Here is a 19647-nt window from a genome sequence, read left to right as displayed (position 1 = left end):
AGATGATAGTTTCTGAGCTGTTATGAGGATCTTAGGTGATTATTCCCTTACAAGTTCTCAGTGCTGGGCCTGGTATGGGCTCAGGACATTTTGGCCATTGCTATTAGAAAAACTGCAATAGACAAATGGAAAGTTAGATAAATAGGTGAAATATTTGGAATGGGACAGCTATAAGATCAGCAATAAATAGCAATTAGAGTCTCGCTCTCTCTCCTAACTCTGTTCTGTTGTTCTTCCCAGAACGTGTTACCCGACATGTTATACATGTGTTTGCCCAAGAGGAGAAGGTCCTTTGTTTGTTCACTCCTGCATCCCTGGTACCTAGAACAGTGCCTGGCACATAATGGGTACTAACAAAGACTTTCTCCTTGACCAGACCTGAATCAGCTCATGAGCCTGAAATCGAAGGCCAAACGAGTCCAGGACTCATGCTGCCTGTAACATTCAGCCGATGTAGATTGACACAGGAGTTGGGTAGTAGAATAAGCATCATCAGAGCACCGGTGGTCTGAGAAGGCAGCAGGTTAACACCTCCAAAAACTGACTTAACATTCTCAGACCGGCTTGGGCATTCCTCCAGAAGCTATGTGATGGTTATGGGGGTCTGCAAGGAGCCTTCCCTCCGGCCATGTGATTCTGTGGAGGAGTCAGCAACCCAGGGACAGTGATGGGATTAGCCTGAAAGGAATGCTAGACCACAGAGATGTGATCAAGAAGCCTAAGGGTATTCATCTTAAATTTCAGGGTAATTTTCTAAAACAGGGAACTGGGTGGGACAGGGGACCTTCCGAGCTCACGCCACAAGGGGTTGATCTATTGTTAAGCTATAGGTAGGTCAAGAAAAGGTGAGGCCCGGGACTCAGAGAAGCCTCTACTGTGGGGGTACCAACCAGGCCCTGCTTCAAGCCCACTGCTGAACCGTACCTGACCCTGAGCTTCCATCTCTATCCATGTAGAGTCCAGTTTTAACAAGAATCCTTATAATTCAGTTTAGCAAAAATCCCTCATCCTTGGTATCTGCTTCACCTCCATATTTAAACAAATTCCTCATTCTCCACCCTTAATAGCTTATCACCCTGGTCTGCCTTCAACAAGAATCCTGCTAGCCTTGATGTTCCTCTTAGTCATTTTTTTATCCACTGTCTCCACCCTGCTCCTTGGCTATAAATCTCCATTTGTCCTTATCGTATTTGGAGTTGAGCCTAATCTCTCCCCTACTGCAAAACCCATGCTGCACTAGTCTCTCTTGAATAAAGTCTTCTTTACCATCTTTAACAAGGATTATAAATATTTTTTTATTTAACAGTGCTCAATGTGAGTTATTGAGTCAATGGATATGCCACTATATTGACATACGCCTGTTGAAAGATGACATAGCTAGATGTTGGCTAAAAGAATATGGTCAGCTATAGACAGACACTGGTAAATGAGTCAATGATCAATACAGACGAATAGAAATAGAGTGAACACATAGAAATAGACAAAGAAACACATAGAGATGATGAACTGCGGGTTTGTGAGTGACGTGAAAGTTGACGATGCTTCCAAACACATAATAATTCAGATCAACGGTTCTGAACCTGGAGTGTGCAAAATCACCTGGAAGGTTTTCAAAACTTTACCTGCCTGAGCCCCATCTGCACTTAAAAAACCAGGGCTGGAAGTGGGACCAGGATGAACAAACTCCCAGGAGATTCCAGGCTCACCCTGCACAGACAGGCTGGGTAGGTGATGGGGAACTTGGGTAAGTGTAGGGAGATAAACGAAGCCAGGCATCCAGGGAACAAATACAGGGAGGAAAGGGCACCAGTTCAGGACCAGAGGGACCAGAGCTCTCTATTAGGTTAAAAGACTAGGAGAGTCAGGAACAAGAACAGGAACTAGAGGTCAGGAACAAGAACAGGTGGAGACAGTTAATAAACCTCTTTCCAAGCCCCGTGGGAGGGGGAATGTATATACAGGCCATCCCCTTGCCTGTCTGAGGCTGTGAGGAGCTGGGTTCAAGGTCAGCGCATGTCCATTATCCGAGGGAATCACTTCCTTCTCCTGGTCAGAACCGAAGCCTCCCCCCCTTTCTTCCCTTCCTCACTGTAACCCCTCCACACATCCTCCACCAACTTTGGGGACCCAGAAGACTTCCGGGAGACGAACAAGCCAACTCTTCCCAAGCGGTGGAAGAACGAGAGTCCCAGCTAGCCTGTCTCCTGGTTCAGTTGTCCTTTGTGTCACCATGGTCAGGGGCAGAAGAGGGGTGCGGGAGAGGTCAAGGTGGTGGTGGTGGGCGGTGCAAAGAGACCCAGGGCAAAAGAGGCCGAGAAGTAGGGAGCTAGAGGGCCTAGCAAACGAGGGGTGTGAGAATGGACAAAAGGAGCTGAAGAGGCACAAATGGGCGAGGGGCTAGAAGACGAGGCAGCAAGACATACCGGCCAGGCGGCGGGCGGAGGTCGTAGGGGGCGGCAGCGAGCAGCATCCAGCTCGGCCACTCCGCCCCGCCCCACCTCGCTCCGAGGCTCCTCCCGTCGCACTCGGCGCCCCGCCCTGCGCGCTCGGGCCAGCTCGGCGGTGGCTGCGGTGGTGGCGGCGGTGGCGGTGGCAGGCGGGAGGGCGCACTGAGGGCGGGCGCACCGGCAGCAGGTGGGCGGGGTACGGGCAGACGGCGGCGGGCGGGGGGCGCCAGGCTTCGCTGGGGCCGGGCGCGGCCGGCCGTGCGGCGCGCCATGGACTTCAACATGAAGAAGCTGGCGTCGGACGCGGGCATCTTCTTCACCCGGGCGGTGCAGGTGAGGCCGTGCGCCCTGGGCCCCGCGCGGCCGGCTTCTGGGGCCCGGATGTGGGACGGGACGGTAGCATCCCTGCAGCAGATTCCGGGGCGCCAGGGAAGCCCTTCGAGGCTGCCGCCCTGTTCTCCCTTTCGCGGACATCCCAGCCCTCCACATCCCCTACTCCTGCGCTGCCCGGGAGAAAGAGCCCCGGGCGGCCGGCCAAGCCGCACCCTCGGCGTGGCCCGGTGCTGGGGACCGAGCCGGGCCTCTGCCCTGTTGCTTGCGGTGGAGCTATTAGTGTCCACCATTTTGACCGGCCGGGTTTACCCAGCTGCCCTGGACCCGGTGGGAACTCTGCTGAGGAGCGGAGAGGGCACCAAGCGGGCCTGCCTCCCTGCCCTTGTGCAGTAGTGACTCTGGCTCCCGGCAGGCCTTTGGAGGCTGAGTCCCAAGCACAAGGACTCATGCATCCGCCACGACCCCTGCTCTGAGCCTCAGTCTCCGCACCTGTGCAATGGGCTGGTGGTACCATGGTTCCCCCATGTCCCTTTTACACGCTTGGATAGTCAGTCCGGAAGCCAGGAGGGCTGGAGTTATTTCCTTTCTGCTCCCTGGGAGGCTTGTTTCCTCTTATTTGCCCAGGCCTGGGGAATGGGGAAAGGGCTGGCAGCTGGCCCTCCTTGGGAGGCTGTCCAGGCCAGTGATGCTGGGATTGGAACAAGTCCTATTCACTTGGAGGCAGAGCAAGAAACTGAGGCAGCTGAATGTAATGGTGAAGACCTAGAGTTAGCTGTAGGCTTGGATGCTCCCTCTTGTGACTCTGGGGAAGGGACTTCGCCTCTCTGGGCCTCAGTTTTTCAATCTGAAATATGGGATTAGCAATCCCTCTCTCCGAGGATGGCTGTGAGGGTTCTGTGGCGCTGTGCGTGTCTGAGTTCACTAAAGGCAGGCTCACTATTGGAGGTAATGTGGTTGATATTATACTCATGCAGCATGTGACCTTGAGCAAGTCACGTCTCTGCGAGCCTCCATATCTCCTGTCAATCGGGTGTAACACCAGTCTGCTCCCGAGGCATCCGGTAGCAGTGCTCTGGGAACAGGTCCTGTGTTTGTCCGTCCTTGCCGTGTTGTTGGTTCTCTGGAGGAGCCCAGCTCCAGACCGTCTCTCGGAAGCCCATGTTGCCATGTTTACTAGAAAGCACAGTGTCCGATTGAGGATTTGCTGCTGGGTGTTCCCAGCCCTGTGGGTGACCCCAGCCCTAGTGGGAATGCCAGGACCCCGGACTCCCTGGGACAGCCCCCTGGGACAGCCCCGGTCCATCTGGAAGGCAGGGAATCCTCCCCAGTGTTGGTATGGCAACCGTACTATCTCGCACATCTGGGAAGAACTTGATCTGGTTTCCTGCTACTGTGGGGCTCCGGCACCTGACCTGGCCAGGGCCTGCAGAGCCTGGGCGTGGGGAGGCTTGGGCCCTGTGGTCTTGCTTCGCCCGGTGTGGGCAGGCCCATTGGGTTGCCCATACTGGAGTGGGAGCCAGCGCCCAGGCCCCAGCCTCCAGGGTGGAGGAGGGAGCTGGAAGCTTTATAAATAGAGGTTTTCTCTGGCTGTGCTCGCCCACCCCCTACTGCTGCCATCTCACAGGGAGCAGCTTCAGGCTGCAAGCAGCAGCCTCTGAAGCACTGGGCCGGAATGGGGCAGGGTGGCAGGCCAGAGGAGAGAGGGGCCTGAAATGTGAACTGAGCAGGAGAGGAGCTTCCAGGGACCCACCCGAAGCCAGTCTGCCCGGGATCCGAGTCAGCCAGGAAGGGTGGGGGGCGGGCGTTAGTATCAACGTGTGGGCAGCTCCTCTGTATAGGTCCCGGGACATGCTGGGGAAGCCCTCAGACCCTCTGTGTACCGGGGACGCCTTTAGAGTCTCACCGCACTCCCATCCGGTAGGGAACCAGACCTGGGCCCTGCGAAAGAATCTGGAGGGCAGGACCCTTTTGCATGAGTGATCCTGGGATGCCTTCCTAGTCCCTGAACTGTGCCTCCAAAGTCAGGAGGGGTTTGTGAAGTTGGTCCAGGGTGGGAACAGCCCAGCTAAGGGCATTGAGGCAGGAAAACCTAAGATGCCAGTGGGGGTGGGATGGGCAGTGGAAGTGACGGTACTAATACTATTAGTAGTAACTGCAGTAATAGTAATAGGAGAAGTCCTAATAATACAAACCCGGGAGGCAATGCCATGGTCATCATCCGAGCCAGGCAGGCAGCCGTGGACATGGGATGGATGCCCAAGACATGGGGAAAGCCTGGTAGGACTTTGAACCTGGGCAGGCGTGGGGTATCAGGGACCGGTGGCCAGGAGGCTCGGGGGGAGGACTGCCATTAACCCTGGTAAGGCAGGGAGATGCTAAGGTGCGTGTCACCTAAACTGGAGTGACTGGTACCATTGGGGTAAGGAGGTCCTTAGGTAGCTCCTAAGAGCCCAGGAGGGACCTGAAGGAGGCCTTTTATTAATGGTGATGATGAAGACACTAGCTAACATTAATCAGACCTATACCGTGTCTAAGCATATTCTGTCAGATAGGTCCTGTTATCCCCATTCTCCAGGTGGGAAACTGAGGACCAGAGAGGTACTGCCTCTCTGTGCCTTGGTTTCCTCAACTGGAAAATGGGGCTAATGCCACCGCCTCAAAGGGCTGGGTGGTGAGGCCTGTCCAGAGCCTGGCTGCGGGAGGCCTCAGTTTGGGGAAGATGAGGAGGATGAGGAGTGGGGCGAGGTCGGAGGAGGCCAGGAGCAGCTGGTCCCGAGTGGGGAGCTGCAGGCTGTCACCCAGGCCCGCCCAGCCCTGCAGGGAGAAACCCAAGCCCTGCTGCATAATTGATGGCTGCCCAGCAGCCTGACCAGCTGCATGACTATTGGTGGCCGCCTCCCACGCCCTGCAGCCAGAGCTGTCCTTGCTCTCTGGATAATTCATCGCTGCCAAATAGTGTGGGAAGGGCCTCCAGACCCCAGTCTACAGTGACCCTGACTCCAGCACTGCCTGCCCCTTGCTCAGCCTCAGTGGCATCATCTGTAAAATGGGAAACCTGGCCTGACCTTCCTTGGAGGGCTGCTGGAGTTATGGATGGGTTATCAGTATAAAGCCCTCAGCATAGGGTTGGGCCGCAGAGACAGTCACCTGTATTTGTTGTTATTACTGATCTTATTCCTGCAGTGTTCACCTTTTCGCTGTTTGGTTGTGATCTTGAATAGGCTGTTTCTTCTGGCTGGGGAAGGCCTTGGCATCCCTGTTTGGAAAATGGGGACATTTGTCCAAGGGCCCTCCTAGATTAGAGGGGCCAGGACTTGGGCTGGTTTCTGGTTGTTCCTCCGTGACCCACATGGCTTCGGCCAGCTCTAGTGGGGGACCCATGTGACATCCTGGTTCCTGCCTGGCCTTGGGGTGGAGCTTCTGAGCTTTCTGGGCCCTGGGTGTGCTGAGTTGGCTCCCATGGGCTGGCGGTGTTCCCCGTCCACCACACCAGGTGACCAGAGGCCAGCCATGTGGTCTTCCGCCCACACGCTCCTTCCTTCCCAGCTGTCTCTCATGCCATCAGCTCTTAACAGGAGCAGAGCACCTCACGTGGAACAGCGACCCCCTGCCAGACTTTGGCCTTCACGTCTTACCCACGTCTACCTTATTTCACCCTCACAACCTATGAAGGGGCTGCTGTGACTTATTATCCTCATTTTTCAGCTCAGCAAACTGATGCGTTTCCTGCAAAGCCACTTTCCCAGGGTCACAAAGCTCATCAGTAGCAGAACTGAGACTCTAAGATCAGGGACCATTCATTCCCCTGGCGTCCCCCACACCCCGCAGGGGCTCCCAACCCCCCACTGAGCCTCCAGTAACCCCAGACCTTGCTTTGTGTGCCATCTGTTCCCTGAGCACTTTCTACCCAGTACTTTCCTTCAGAGTAAGACTCGGAGGACCCTTTGCGATGGGTCCCCAAGGGTTCCTTATGCCTCTAAGTTGTGAGCCAGATTTTGTATAAATGTGCTTTATTTTGGGGAAAGGGATCTATAGCTTTCATTGGATTTCCAAAAGAAGCCGTGATCCCCAAACTCTGGTTCACAGAGGGGAAACCAAGGCCTGGAGCAGGGCCCTGACTCGATCAGGTTGCAGAGCAAGCTGGAGGCAGCAGGTTTCTTGACCTCGGGGCCTGGGTTCCAGCTGTGGGGAAGGGGTGGGTGGGCGGGATAGGAGGAGTCCTCCATTCCACCCTCTCTGAGCCCGGACCCCACACAGTTCACAGAAGAGAAGTTCGGCCAGGCCGAGAAGACCGAGCTTGATGCCCATTTTGAGAACCTTCTGGCCCGGGCAGACAGCACCAAGAATTGGACGGAGAAAATCCTGAGGCAGACGGAGGTGCTGCTGCAGCCTAACCCCAGTGAGTGGACTGGGGCTGCTCCTGGGGTGAGGGCAGGAAGCTGGTGGCCGAGCCTCACAGGTGGGACTGAGCCGTGGGTGAGATTTGGGTTGGACTTTTGGGGCTTAAGGCTGCTTTGGGGGGGTCCCAATGAAAGAAAATAGCAGAGTCAGTGCTGGGCTCTAAGATGCACTCTCGGGGGCAGTGGAAATGCTAAGTTTTGCACAGAGTTAAAGAAATGCCTAGAAACGGAAACACACTTGGGAGAAGAGGCAGGCAAAACACCAGTGGGGTTACAGATGGGAGAGGGCTTGCCCGGAGTCACACCGGAGCACGGAGCCAGCAGAAGCAAACTGCAGGGGGGAGCCTGTGGGAACAGAGGGCGTCGGGGTGGAGATGCTGGTAAGTCTGCCTGTAAGTCCACTGTGTGCAGGGCCAGCGGTGTTCGTATGTGTGTTATGTTCTGTGAAGCCATGTTGTAAGGAGGGAAAAGTGGGGGGGCCTTGACTTTGGGCCCGTCACCCCACGCTGTGGGACCTGGGGCAGGCACTACTTGTCTCTGAGCCGACTTCCTCCTCTCCAGAGTGAGTGGTTCCACAGGTTCGAGGGCCAGTTTCACAGGAATGAAGTGGGCATCCATGAGAGAACATTCTGGAAGTCACCAGGCTCAGTGATGTTGTGGCCAGGCCCTCGTCTGTCACTATGGGTTTTATCTTTGGGTTGGACCAAAGAGCCTTGTGACTTGGCTTCTGTCTGCCCCGCAGGTGCCCGAGTGGAGGAGTTCCTGTATGAGAAGCTGGACAGGAAGGTACCTTCGCGAGTCACCAACGGGGAGCTGCTGGCTCAGTATATGGCAGAAGCGGCCAGTGAGCTGGGGCCCACCACTCCCTACGGTGAGCCAGGCACCCAGGCCCTCAGGCCCCCATGGGGCCTGACAGCCAGGTCTTGGTCTCTTGCTCTCTCATTTTCCTCTCTCCCCCTCCCTTCCTTCCTTTGTCTTTTTAATTACACCTATAATACCTGAATTCATTCTATTTGTAAAAACCTCAAACAGGGGAGATGAAAACAGAGTAAAAAAAAATGGAGGTCTCTCTTAACCGGTTTTGGTTTGTGTGCATTTTTTAATGGGATCGTGGTGTGTGTCTGTTCTGTTACTTGGTTGTTAAACTTCGCATTGCATTTTAGATGTCTGTTCACAGGAGCAGTTACAGAGCCACCTCAGTCTTTATTTTTGTAATTCTTAAAAAGGTTTGAGGTACAATTTGTAAGCCGTAAACTGCACCTGTTTTAAATGTGCAATTCAGTGATTTTTAGTAAATTTAGAGTTGCACAAACATCCCCCCAATCCAATTTAAGGAACATTTCTATCACCCACAAAAAATCCTTTGTGTCTACTTATAGTCAGTCTCTATTCCCATCCCCAGCCAACCACTCATGTGCTTTGTGGTCCTATACATGTGCCTGGTCTCAATGTTTCATATAAAGGGAATCGCATAATTGTGGGGTTTTGTTTGTTTTTGTTTTTTTTGTAGTTTCAGGTAAATGTATTTTTTTTTTTTAGTATCTGGATTCTTTAAGCTAGCATAATCTTTGAGGTTCGCCCCTGTTGTAGCGTGTCTCTTAGGGTTTCATTCCTTTTTTATTGCTGAACAGCATTTCATTGCACGGATACACCACATTTCCTTTATCCTTCACCATTTGATAGGCATTGGGGTTGTTTCCCTATAAATATTTGCACACAAGCCTTTGTGAGGACACATTTTCACTTCTCCTGGGTATATACCTAGAAATGGAATTGCTGGGTCATGTGGTAAATTTGTTTCACTTGTTAAGAAATCACCGAACTCTTTTTCAAAGTGGCTGTGTGATTTTTACGTTCCCACCAGTGGGGTGGTGTTTGCTTTCCAGACATTTGTGGATTTTCCAAGTTTCCCTCTGTTGTTGATTTCTCATCTAATTTCACTTTGGTCAGAGACCATACTTGGTATGATTGTAGTCCTTTTACATGTATTAAGACTTGTTTATGGCCTGGAACGTGGTTTCTCCTGGAGAATGCTCCGTGTTCACGTGAGAAGATGAGTGTGACGTCGTAGCGTAGGGCTGTAGAGATGTCAGTCAGGCCAGAGTGGTCGCTGGTGTTTTCAGGTCTTCCACGAACTTGCCGATTTTGTCTCGTCCTGTCCATTACTGAGAATGTTGAAGGCTTTAACTATTTCTGTTGAATTGTCTCCTCTGTCTTCAGTCTGTCAGTGTTCGCTTCATACATTTTGGAGCTCTGTATTAGGTCTCCATGTTCATGATTGTATATCTTCCTGATGCACTGAGTCTTTTATTATGAGATGCTGCTCTTTGTCTCTGTAACTTTTTTTTTTGTCTTACTGTCCATTTTATCTGATAGTAGTACAGCCACTCCTGCTCTCTTCTGGTTACTATTTGCATGACATATGGTTACTATTTTGCTGTCCTATCTTATTTTCACTCAATGTATGTCTTTAAGTCCAAAGTGCATCTCATAGACCGCATCCGGTTGGACCTTTTTTAAAAATCCACTCTGACAATATTTGCCTTTTGTTTGGAGTGTTTGATCCTTTTACATTTAATGTAATTGTTGGTGTGGTTGGATTTACATATGCCATTTTGTTACTGTTTTCTCTGTGTCTCAGGTCGTTTTTGTTCATCTGTTCCTCCTTTACTGCCTTCTTTTGTGTTAAATAGATATTTTCTAATGTAATATTTTAATTTTTGTTACTTTTTTTACGTTAAAATTTTTTTCTTGATAGTTTCACAGCGTGAATTACAATGCGCATTTTATCTTATCACTATTTAAGAGTAATACTAACTTGACTCGAGTAAAATATAGAAATTGTTCCAATATACTCCATTTCCTCCCTTGTCCTTTTTGCTCTTATCATCATACATATTCCATCTTTATATCTTGTAAAGTCAACAGTACAATTTTATAATTATTGTGTTATGCCTTCTAAATCAGTTAAGAAAAGAGAAAAAAATGATATTGTCTTTTATAGTTGCCTATGTAATTACCTTTACCGGTGCTCCTTTTTCTTTATACGGATTCAAGTTACCATCTGGTGTCATTTCCTTTGATCCTGAGGTCCACGGCAGGTCTGCTAACAATGAATTCTTCCAGTCTTGTTTATCTGGGAGTGTATTTTGCATTCACTTTTAGGACAGTTTTGCTGTCTGTAGACTCTTGGATGAGAGTTTTTTCCTTTCATCACTCTGAATATATCATCTCAGTGCTGTCTGGCCTCCACTATTTCTGCTGAGAAGTCCTTTGTTAATCTTACTGTGGCTTTCATATGTGATAAGTCACTCTTCTCTCGCTTCTTTCGAGACTTTTTGTCTTTATATTTCAACAGTTTGGCTAAGATGTCTTAGTGGTGGATCTCTTTGTGTTTATCCTATTTTGGATTTGTTGAATTTCTTGGATATGTAGATTCATGCTTTTCATGAAATTCAGCCCATTTTTGGCTACTATTTCTTCAAATATTTTTTCTGCCCCTTTTCATTTCTCTTCTGGGACTCCTATTACTCACTCATATGTTGGTTTGCTTGATAGTATCCCCGTAGGTCTCTGAGGCTCTGTCATTTTTCTTTCTGTTCTTCAGATTAGAGCATCTCTATTGCTCTTTCTTCAAAGTTGCTGATTTTTTCCTCCTGCCAGCTCAAACTGACTTTGAGCCCTTCTAGTGAATTTGCCATATCAGTCATTGTACTTTTCAACTCCCGAATTTTCTTTTTTTTTTTTTTGTAAATTTCATCTCTTTACTGATATTTTTTATTTGATAAGTCATTTGTTATATTTTCCTTTAATTCTTTTAACATGATTTCTGTTCTTTTTTTTAACACCATATTTGTAATAGCTGCTGGGAAGTCTTTGTCCACTAAGTCTAACATCTGGGCCTCCTTGGAGACACCGTCTGTTGATTATTATTTTCTCCTGTGTATTGACTGTACATACTTACCTATTTCTTTGCATGCTTCATAGTACTCTGTTGAATCTGCACATTTTAGATAACATAGTGGCTCTGGAATCTGATCCCCCTGGGGTTGTTATTGCTGTTTGCTTGTTTGTTTGTTTAGAGACTTGCCTGAGCTCATTGTTTAGAGTCTGTGCCCCTGCACTATGCAGCTGCTGATGTCTCTGCCTTTTTTTTCTTTTAATGATTCTTTTTATTTTTCAGCCTAGCTTCCTAGAGGTTGCTTCTAGGTCAGCCTGTGTTAGTGGTCAGTCAGTGACCGGTCAGAGCTTGTGCTTAACAGGGCACCAGGGAGGCTGTCCTGGTGCACTGTGCGTGGGCTGGGGCACTCAGTCAGGGTCGTTTACAAGTCTGCCCGGCGCTCGCTTTGTGAGTGTGCACAGCGTCCTGCTCAGCCAAGGGCGAGAAGACAGCTGGGGTTCTCTCCAGTATCTCCTGAGCCTGCTATACACATGCAAAGCCTTCCAGGGCACCAGAGGTTTCTGGAAGTTCATCAAGGCCCGCCATGACTATCTTGTTTCCCGGATCGCCTGTGAGATTTCTGGCAGGTCTGGTGCTTGTTCCCACCAGCATTCCAACTTCAAGTTAGCTGTGATGTTGGCCTGTACCAATCACTTGCTACTGAGTTTACTGTTCTTTTCGACAGTGTCCGTGGGTTTTTCTGCGCTCCAGCCCAAACCAAGTCAGCCCCCTTCCGCAGCGGACTTGCCAGGCTCAGGGCTTGCCCTGCCTTGTGTGGTAGAGCTACAGCATCACAGAGGTTGAGGAGGTGGGAGCAACCCTGGGCTAAAAAGCCACAGGCTCCCATTGTTTCTGCCAAAGTCTGGTAGTTCTAGAATAAATGCTTCTCAATTTAGTGCTTGCTGCTAGTCAATTTCCGGAGTCCAGAGAGGAGTTGTTTTTGACAGCTCTGTCTGGTTTTACTGTTGCTTTTGGGGGAGTGGATTTGTTGAGCTCCTTTCTCTTTTATTGCAAACCTCTTACCCCCCCACCCCAGTCTTTTTAATGGCAGTGTAAGGTTCCATTTTTTGAATGTCCCACTATGTATTCGTCAGTCCCCGAGTGATGGATATGTAGATTGCTCCCACGTTTTCCAGGCCAGCATTTCTGCACTTAGCATCCTTGCACTTGCCTCTTTAGCACGTCTCTTTCCAAACTCCCCACTACTTCCTGGGGTCAGAGCAGCCTCAGCTTGACCCTTCTCCTCATCTTCGACTCTGTTTTCTCAGGGAAGACCCTGACCAAGGTGGCAGAAGCTGAGAAGCGCCTGGGAGCTGCAGAGCGGGATTTTATCCACACTGCCTCCATCAACTTCCTCACACCCCTGCGTAACTTCCTAGAAGGGGACTGGAAGACCATCTCGGTGAGGGACCTTGGGCCACTCTGCTTGCTTGTAACCATGGCAGCCCTCTCCTCCCTTGCTGGGAACCCCGCACTCCTGGGGCGTCCCCAGACATGGCTCTTGTGAACTGGAGTGGATGACTTTCCTTGTCTGGGCCTGTTTCCCTGTCTTGAGCAGATGGCTCCATAGGCCAGTCCCACCACAGCCCAGGGTCTCCCAGGGCTCCCCAGGGACTCACTGTTTCCTGTTCTCCACCTGCAGAAGGAGAGGCGGCTCCTCCAAAACCGGCGTCTTGACCTGGATGCCTGCAAAGCACGACTGAAGAAGGCCAAGGCCGCAGAAGCCAAGGCCACGGTAAGCGTCCCTGCTGGCCTGCCGCCCCCCAGCTCTGGTTAGAGCCAAGGGGGAGCGGTGAAGGGACCTGGCATGACCTCTCTCCCCTGTCCCTGCCTGGAGAGGCCTGGAGGGGGCGCTGGTCTGGGCTGGCCACTTCGGGTCACACTTCTCTGCCCCGACCCCCGGGAACCCTGCAGCCCAGAGCTCTGGGTCCCAGGGTAGAAATTTATGGGGCAGGCTGACCAGCAGTACCCCGACCTGGACACAGGGCACCCCACAGCCTCCCTAGACAGGCACAGTTGGAGTTTCTCGCATGCCCTTGCCCTCCCTCCCTGGACGCTGGGCTCTGTTCCTGGCTCTGCCCGGGCATGGCTTCCCCCTTACTAACTCCCACACCCACTGCTCCAGCACTGGTCCCAGGGCGCCCTTGCTCAGGTTCCCCTGTGATGGTGTGGAGAACCCCAGGCTGGACCTCGTGATCGCTCAAGAGCATGTCTGAGGGGCCTGTTCAGGTAGCCCCATGAGACTGGGCCGTCTCAGCTGCCCCTTCACTCTCAGCTCACTGAGGCTCTTCTGCCTGGATGGGACGCAGTGTGGGACGATTCGAGTGGGGCTAGACCAGGGTGGCAGAGCGGGCCCGAGGGTGAGCACACTCGTGGCATGCTAGGCTGCTCGGGGGCACAGGAACCCCAAGGCCACCTCACAGCTCGAGGAGATCTCCTCAGGTCCCGGGCAGGCTGGGGAAACCTGGACCTGCCCAGGCTCTCAGCCAAGGAAGGCCCGGCTCAGCCCAGGCTCCCAGCTGCTTGTGAGAGTTCTGGCCCCAAACCCTCCGTGCGCCCCCTCTCACGCGGTGGCCATGTGGGGCCGTGGAGCCTGCGCCTGGGCCTGCACTGCCTCTGGCCAGAACCATGGGCAGGGTCTCAGCGCATCTAGGTGTGTGGGTCCAGGTTGGAGGCAGGGGCTCAGCCACTGGAGTCTTGTGCAGGTTGGGTAGGGTGACCCCTGGCTATTGGGATGACCTTTCTAAGTCACCTGGACAGGCCAATCTCCCTGCCACTCAGGGCTGGACAACCTCTCTGGAGTAAATTTGGCCAGAACAAGCTTTTCCTCTAGCAGCCAGGCCAGCGGAGCCTTTCGTTAATCACTGGAGTGGCACGACCGCTTCTCCACTGGGTTGGCTCGGACAGCCCCAAACCTCTGGGTTAGGCGCGGACACCCGCTCCAGAGCTAGGGCAGCCCAGGGCGATGCCCCGAGGACAGCCTGGCAGGTGGCTCCCTATCCCCTGCTCCTCTAACACATGCACACGCACACTTTAGGACACCTTCCAGAGGGCAGGTTGTGTGTGTCCATCTGCCTGTCCACCTAGTGTCCCCTCCCGCTGGGGCCAGGGGGGCCTGCTCCCGCCTGCGCTGTGGTCTCACTAACTCTTTGTTTTTGTTCCTTTCTGTTCTGCTTTGGGTAACTTGGCTCAGTGTGAGGGAGATGTGAGTATACCTGTCCCACGTGCTGTGCTGCTTCTGGTTTGCCCATCTGGCCTGGGGCCTGCAGGGCCAGGGCTGGCCCGGGGCACGTCCTCAGGGCATTTTGCAAGCAGCTGGTCTCCCCAACAGAGCCTTTACGATGGGCAGCCTCTGTTTGGGGAGACACACCAGGCATTGGAGCCTGTGAGTCAGCTTTTTGCAAATGTTGAAAGCCTGTCACTGTCCATCCATGCATCCATCTGTCCACCTTCTTTGTGGGGAAGGGGCCTGGTCCTTGCTGCAGGACCGAGAGATGTGGTGTGGGGGGATTCTGGGATGGAGAAAGCTGTGGCGGGTGGGGTTTGTTTGGAAGCCTGGGTCTAACGGGCAGAGGGAGACTATGGCCCAGGGAGGAGTGGGCCATGACCCCTGGGCCAGGGGCCGGATCCAGTCCGTGACCTGTTCAGAGGCAAGTGTGTGACGGCAGGTGCAGGCTGTCTCCTTGTGGCATCTGCTCCCCTGGTCTCCCCAGTGGTCCACCCACTGGCCTTTGTCTCAACTCCCCGGGTCGCTAAGCCCACCTCCTCTCTAGATGGTGGGCGTGGGGAGAAGGGAGTCTGTGACGCATTTGTCTGTAGCCTCCTGTCCCTGGAGCCAGGGGTTTCTGGCATCTCCCTGTGGGAGACTGGCGCGGCCTCCTGGCTCCAGCCCAGCCCCGGCCCAGCGTGACCCCTCCCCCCATGAACTCTGTTCCCGCCAGACGGTGCCTGACTTTCAGGAGACTAGACCTCGTAATTACATTCTCTCGGCCAGCGCCTCCGCGGTAAGCGTCCCCACCCTACCCCTGGCCTCCCACCCACCCCTCCTACACCGAGGGGCCTGCTACACAGCAAACAGGAGCCAGATATCCCAAGAGGCTCCATCTGCCTGCCTGTCCCCTTACCCTGTGACCATGGGCTGGCCTTGCTTCTCCCCGCTAAGTGCTGAAGGTGGAGACTGGACCAGCTGCCCTGAGCAGTGTGGTGAAGTCAGGACGGCAGCTATCCAGTGGACCTGAGAGTCTGCCCGCCCCCTCCACAACCCTGCCCGCCCCCCCAAAGCAGGCACGACTCCCTGGCCCTACTCACCATCCATGACTGCCGGCCTTGTGCAGCCTCTGGCAGAGAGAAGGCCTGGGCCTGGCCTGCCACACGTTGACAGACCCCTCTAGACAGGTGATAAGGATGGCTGTTCATCCAGCTGCCTTGTAGCACATCTGCTCAGTGTCGTAAGAGCGTGAGGAGGCCTTGAGAAGGAGCAGGGGGAGTGGGGGTGCCCTGAGGTGAAGGAGCAGGTTGTGCCAAGACCAGAGGTTTGGCCCAGGGTGTGACCTGAGAAGGACTGAAGCTGAGCGTGGGGCGGGACCCGGGGCAGACTTTGAATGTCTTACCATCTTTTTTTCTTCTGCGGCTTTATTGAGATATTTGCCATTTACCATTTAATTTGGGAACGAGGCCGATCACATCTATCCCATCATGCCCATCACAACCACCTTTTTCTGCCTTTTCTCTGTCCTTCCATCTCCTCCATGGGCGACATCCTCCCACACACACCCTCTGGCTCTTCTTCACCTCTGTCAAGCATGTTGCCGCGTGTATTCGTGTGTCATTCAGTGGCTGGGCCATCGTCCCTCGGGGGTGTCAACCCCAGTTTAGCCCACCAGGCCCCCTCTTGCTGGGCGTCCTACATCTGGACACATGGAGGTGGCTCCCATGATAGGATTTCCTAACTGGTACTGCGGTGGACAGCTCTGCCCTCAGGGCTGGCCTTGTCTTGCTTTCCGTACTTCAGGTTATCGTCCTTTCCCGCACTGGGCAGGAGAAATGGGTCTCCTCAGTGGTGGCAGGAGGAGGGGGTCTTTCTTCTCCAGGCTCTAGATCACATTTCCTGTCCTCCTTCCTGGGTTGAGTGGAAGGAGAAATATTCTGGAGGGTGGATACTGGTTTTTTATTTTGCCACTGAACCCCAGTGTGACTCAGGCACAAGGCTGCCTTTCTCTGCCGAAGGACAGAAAGCTTCAGTGACTGGCCCAGGGTCACACAGCCCTGCCTCCCAGCCCAGCAGCATTAGCCGAGTGTCAGGGTGGGGTGAGGGACGCTCCTTTCCCTTGAGACCCCACGCAGTGCCTGGGGGCTTACACTACAGGAGAAACCCAAGCAGGACTTACCAGCTGGCTGCCCCCCGCCCTGCATGTGGCATGTTGGACTGGACTGTGACGTCAGAGCCCCTCACACCAGGCCTCGGCCCAGCCTCAGCTTCTGCTGGGGTTGCGGGAGGGAATGAGGGTATGGGGGGAAGAGCTTGGAGTCTGAGGAGCTGGGGCAGGGCACAGGCTCTGGGGTTCAGCTGGCCTCCCCCGCCTCCTGTCCCCTGCTGACCGGTGCCCCCTCCTTCCCCCGCTGACCGGCCCTGTGTGGTCTCCGCAGCTCTGGAATGATGAGGTGGACAAGGTGAGTGGGGCTGGGGGGCTTGGAGAAGAGGCTTGGAGAGGGTGGGGAGGGGGAGACCAGGCATAGCTGCTGCCCCAGGGCTCAGGTGTGTTTCTAGTTCTGGGCCACTGTGAGGGTTGTCACTTCCCCTTTGTGGGGAGATGACCTCCACAGTGGGTCCCCTGGAGGCGACTGGGTTGGATTTTCCCCTGATGCACGGTGATGTCAGAGGGGCCAGTGAATGAGTGTGAAAGCCCATCCCTGAGGGCCTGTCTCTGTGACTGCTGTCAGGGAACTGGCACAGGGCTCCAGGCAGGGCTGTAGCTCCTCGAGGGGTCAGGGTTCCAGGCCTGAAGTCAAGGGGACACATGCCATCTGCCACGGAGGGGAGGCGGCCACCCTTGGGCGGGCCTCCAGGCACAGGAGAGGCTGATGGGAGGGAAGCTGGGGGCGATGCCCTCACACTCTCACCCCGCCCTTCCCAGTCCGAGCAGGAGCTCCGAGTTGCCCAGACAGAGTTTGACCGGCAGGCAGAGGTGACCCGTCTCCTGCTGGAGGGCATCAGTAGCACTCACGTGAGTCCTGTTCCTCCTCCTGTCACCCCTCGGGTCCCCACGGACCTCGTCCATAATGAGGCATGAATGAACCTGGAAGCAGGTGGGGAAGGCCTGTGCTCCATGAGGAGGAATTTAGCGTGGGGGGAGCAAGTCCCAAAGGTGGGAACTGCTCTCCTCCCCCAAGGAGCAAGAGGCTGGGCCACAAGCCACTGAAATGGTGGGCCAGGCTCCGGCCGAGGACGGGCTGGAGGTGGGATGTTTCATCCCGACACCTCCTGTCCCATCACCACTGGGCCTCTTGCCACAGGTGAACCACCTTCGCTGCCTCCATGAGTTCGTCGAGTCCCAGACAACGTACTACGCACAGTGCTACCGCCACATGCTGGACCTACAGAAACAGCTGGGCAGGTGCCCACTGGGGTCCCCTGGCTCCCAGGCCCCATGAGCAGCCCATCCTCCCCCGGGCAAGAACCTCCCAAGCTCAGAAAGCCCCACAGCACACAGGGCGGGTTAGAGGGCCACCGACTGAGCCCGGCCTGTCCGGAACCCTCTCTGGATGACAGTGAGGTGGCTGGCCTTGGGGACCTCCGAGCGGTTTCTCGAGTGTGGGGTGGGAGGGTGGCAGGGCTGGCCTGGAGCATCTCCCTTTTCCCATTGCTTCACTTTTCCTTTCATGCTGCCAGCTCCCAGGGAGCCATGTAAGTAAGCGGGGTCTCCTCACCTCCGCCGTGGGCCCAGCTCCCGTTCTGGTGCTGGATGTGGCTCCCAGCTACTGAGATGTGCCCTCTCTTTGCAGATTTCCAGGCACCTTCGTGGGCACCACAGAGCCCGCTTCCCCGCCCCTCAGCAGCACCTCGCCCACCACCACCGCAGCCACCATGCCTGTGGAGCCCTCTGTGACTGGCCTGGCCCCTCCAGGGGAGACCGCGCTCTGCCTGGAGGAGGTGGCTCCACCCGCCAGCGGAACCCGTAAGGCCCGGGTCCTTTATGACTACGAGGCAGCTGACAGCAGTGAGCTGGCCCTGCTGGCGGATGAGGTGGGCCTGGGTGCCACAAGGATGGCGGGAAAGGGCGGGCATAGGCGTGCCAGGGAACCGGAACTGGGGACGTGGGGCCTGCAGACCCTACACCACTGTCTTCAAGGCTCTGAGGGTCCCTGGGTATGGAGCTAGGAAACGGGAGTGGGGAGTGGGAGTGGGCTGGCTCTTCGGGGCCGCTCTGCTCCTGAGGAAGCAGTCGCTACTCTGCCATGTTTATCAGGTGAGGTGATGTGTAGGTACCCCGGTATCACGGGAGGACCCCAACTCTGTCCCCACTTAGTCCCGGGCCAGTTCTGGCAGCCTGGCCAGGCTGTGACGTCCCTCTCTGCCCTCCTCTTCAGCTCATCACTGTCTACAGCCTGCCTGGCATGGACCCTGACTGGCTCATTGGCGAGAGAGGCAACAAGAAGGGCAGGGTCCCTGTCACCTACTTGGAACTGCTCAGCTAAGCAGGACCCCTCCCAGGCCCCTGCTCTGACCTGGGCAGGAGAGGACGGGCGCAGTCCTGCCATTTGTCTTGTCTGTTGGTGCCCTCGCTGTTCAGGGTGGGGAAACGAACCCCTTCCTGTCCTTGCCCGTCATCAGCTGCGAGGGCCCCCTCCCCCAGCCCTGCTTCTGACCTGGTTCTGGAGCCCCGACCCTGCCTGCGTCCCCTGAGCACCCCAGCCCTCCCAGCTCCTGCTAAGGAGGGAGGAGCCGGCCGCAGCTGTGACACCCAGCGCCTCAGCCCATGGTGGCTCAGCGTAGAGGGCCTGAGGAAGCCCTGTGCACCTTTGGCAAGAGCACCTGCCTTTCAGTTGCCAAAGCAGCGAAGGGGTAAGGGCAGGTGGGTCTGTGGCAGGCCCCGGGGACTGCGTGTTGTCCCCTCTGAACTGGAGTAGAGGGGAGCCTGGCCGCAGAGGCAGGGCTGGGCCACAGAGCAGCATCTCCCGGTGCTACCCTCCCCCTCGCGCCCTACAGCTCAAGCCAAGTATGGTGGCTGCGGCCTGCACCTCTTCACACTCACTTTTTAACTGATCTTTTTACTCTGCCTGTCTGCTTGCTTTCTAGCCAGTGACAAATAATAAACTGTTCTTCGTGTGCATGTTGCCTGGGCTCCTGGAGGGGTTGTGGACCTCACGGGACTGGCCCTGAGGTGGGGGAGGGAGGGGAAGACGTCCCGCTTGCAGCGTTCCTCCTCCTGAGTGGGGTGTGTGGTACAAAGTGCTGTCGGCCCCTCCCAGAAGCACTAGGGCAGAGGGAAGGGAAGTTCTTGAGAGCGCCGGTCACAGCACGCCCTTT

The 19647-nt window shown here is 54.7% G+C and overlaps 1 protein-coding gene across 5 annotated transcripts; it reads left to right on the top strand.

The window, feature by feature from the left end:
• Nucleotides 1-2576: 2576 nt before the first annotated feature.
• SH3GLB2 (SH3 domain containing GRB2 like, endophilin B2) lies at nucleotides 2577-19450 on the top strand. Of its 5 annotated transcripts, XM_019728794.2 has the most exons (12): nucleotides 2579-2780; nucleotides 7038-7179; nucleotides 7923-8051; nucleotides 12389-12522; nucleotides 12763-12855; nucleotides 15062-15124; nucleotides 16767-16790; nucleotides 17255-17344; nucleotides 17634-17734; nucleotides 18010-18024; nucleotides 18123-18363; nucleotides 18708-19450. In XM_019728794.2, exons 1-12 carry the CDS (start codon nucleotides 2718-2720, stop codon nucleotides 18813-18815), a joined length of 1203 nt encoding a protein of 400 aa, XP_019584353.1. In that variant the 5' UTR covers nucleotides 2579-2717; the 3' UTR covers nucleotides 18816-19450. The 5 variants fall into 5 exon arrangements, with proteins under 5 accessions (XP_074187264.1, XP_019584353.1, XP_019584355.1 ...); XM_074331163.1 differs by lacking the exon at nucleotides 16767-16790 and having other exon boundaries at nucleotides 2577-2780; XM_019728796.2 differs by lacking the exon at nucleotides 18010-18024.
• Nucleotides 19451-19647: the final 197 nt, after the last annotated feature.

The sequence above is a fragment of the Rhinolophus sinicus genome, linkage group LG04, assembly GCF_036562045.2.
Source record: "Rhinolophus sinicus isolate RSC01 linkage group LG04, ASM3656204v1, whole genome shotgun sequence".
In the NCBI taxonomy this organism is placed as follows: domain Eukaryota; kingdom Metazoa; phylum Chordata; class Mammalia; order Chiroptera; family Rhinolophidae; genus Rhinolophus; species Rhinolophus sinicus.
This window is presented reverse-complemented; position numbering and strand designations above follow the sequence as displayed.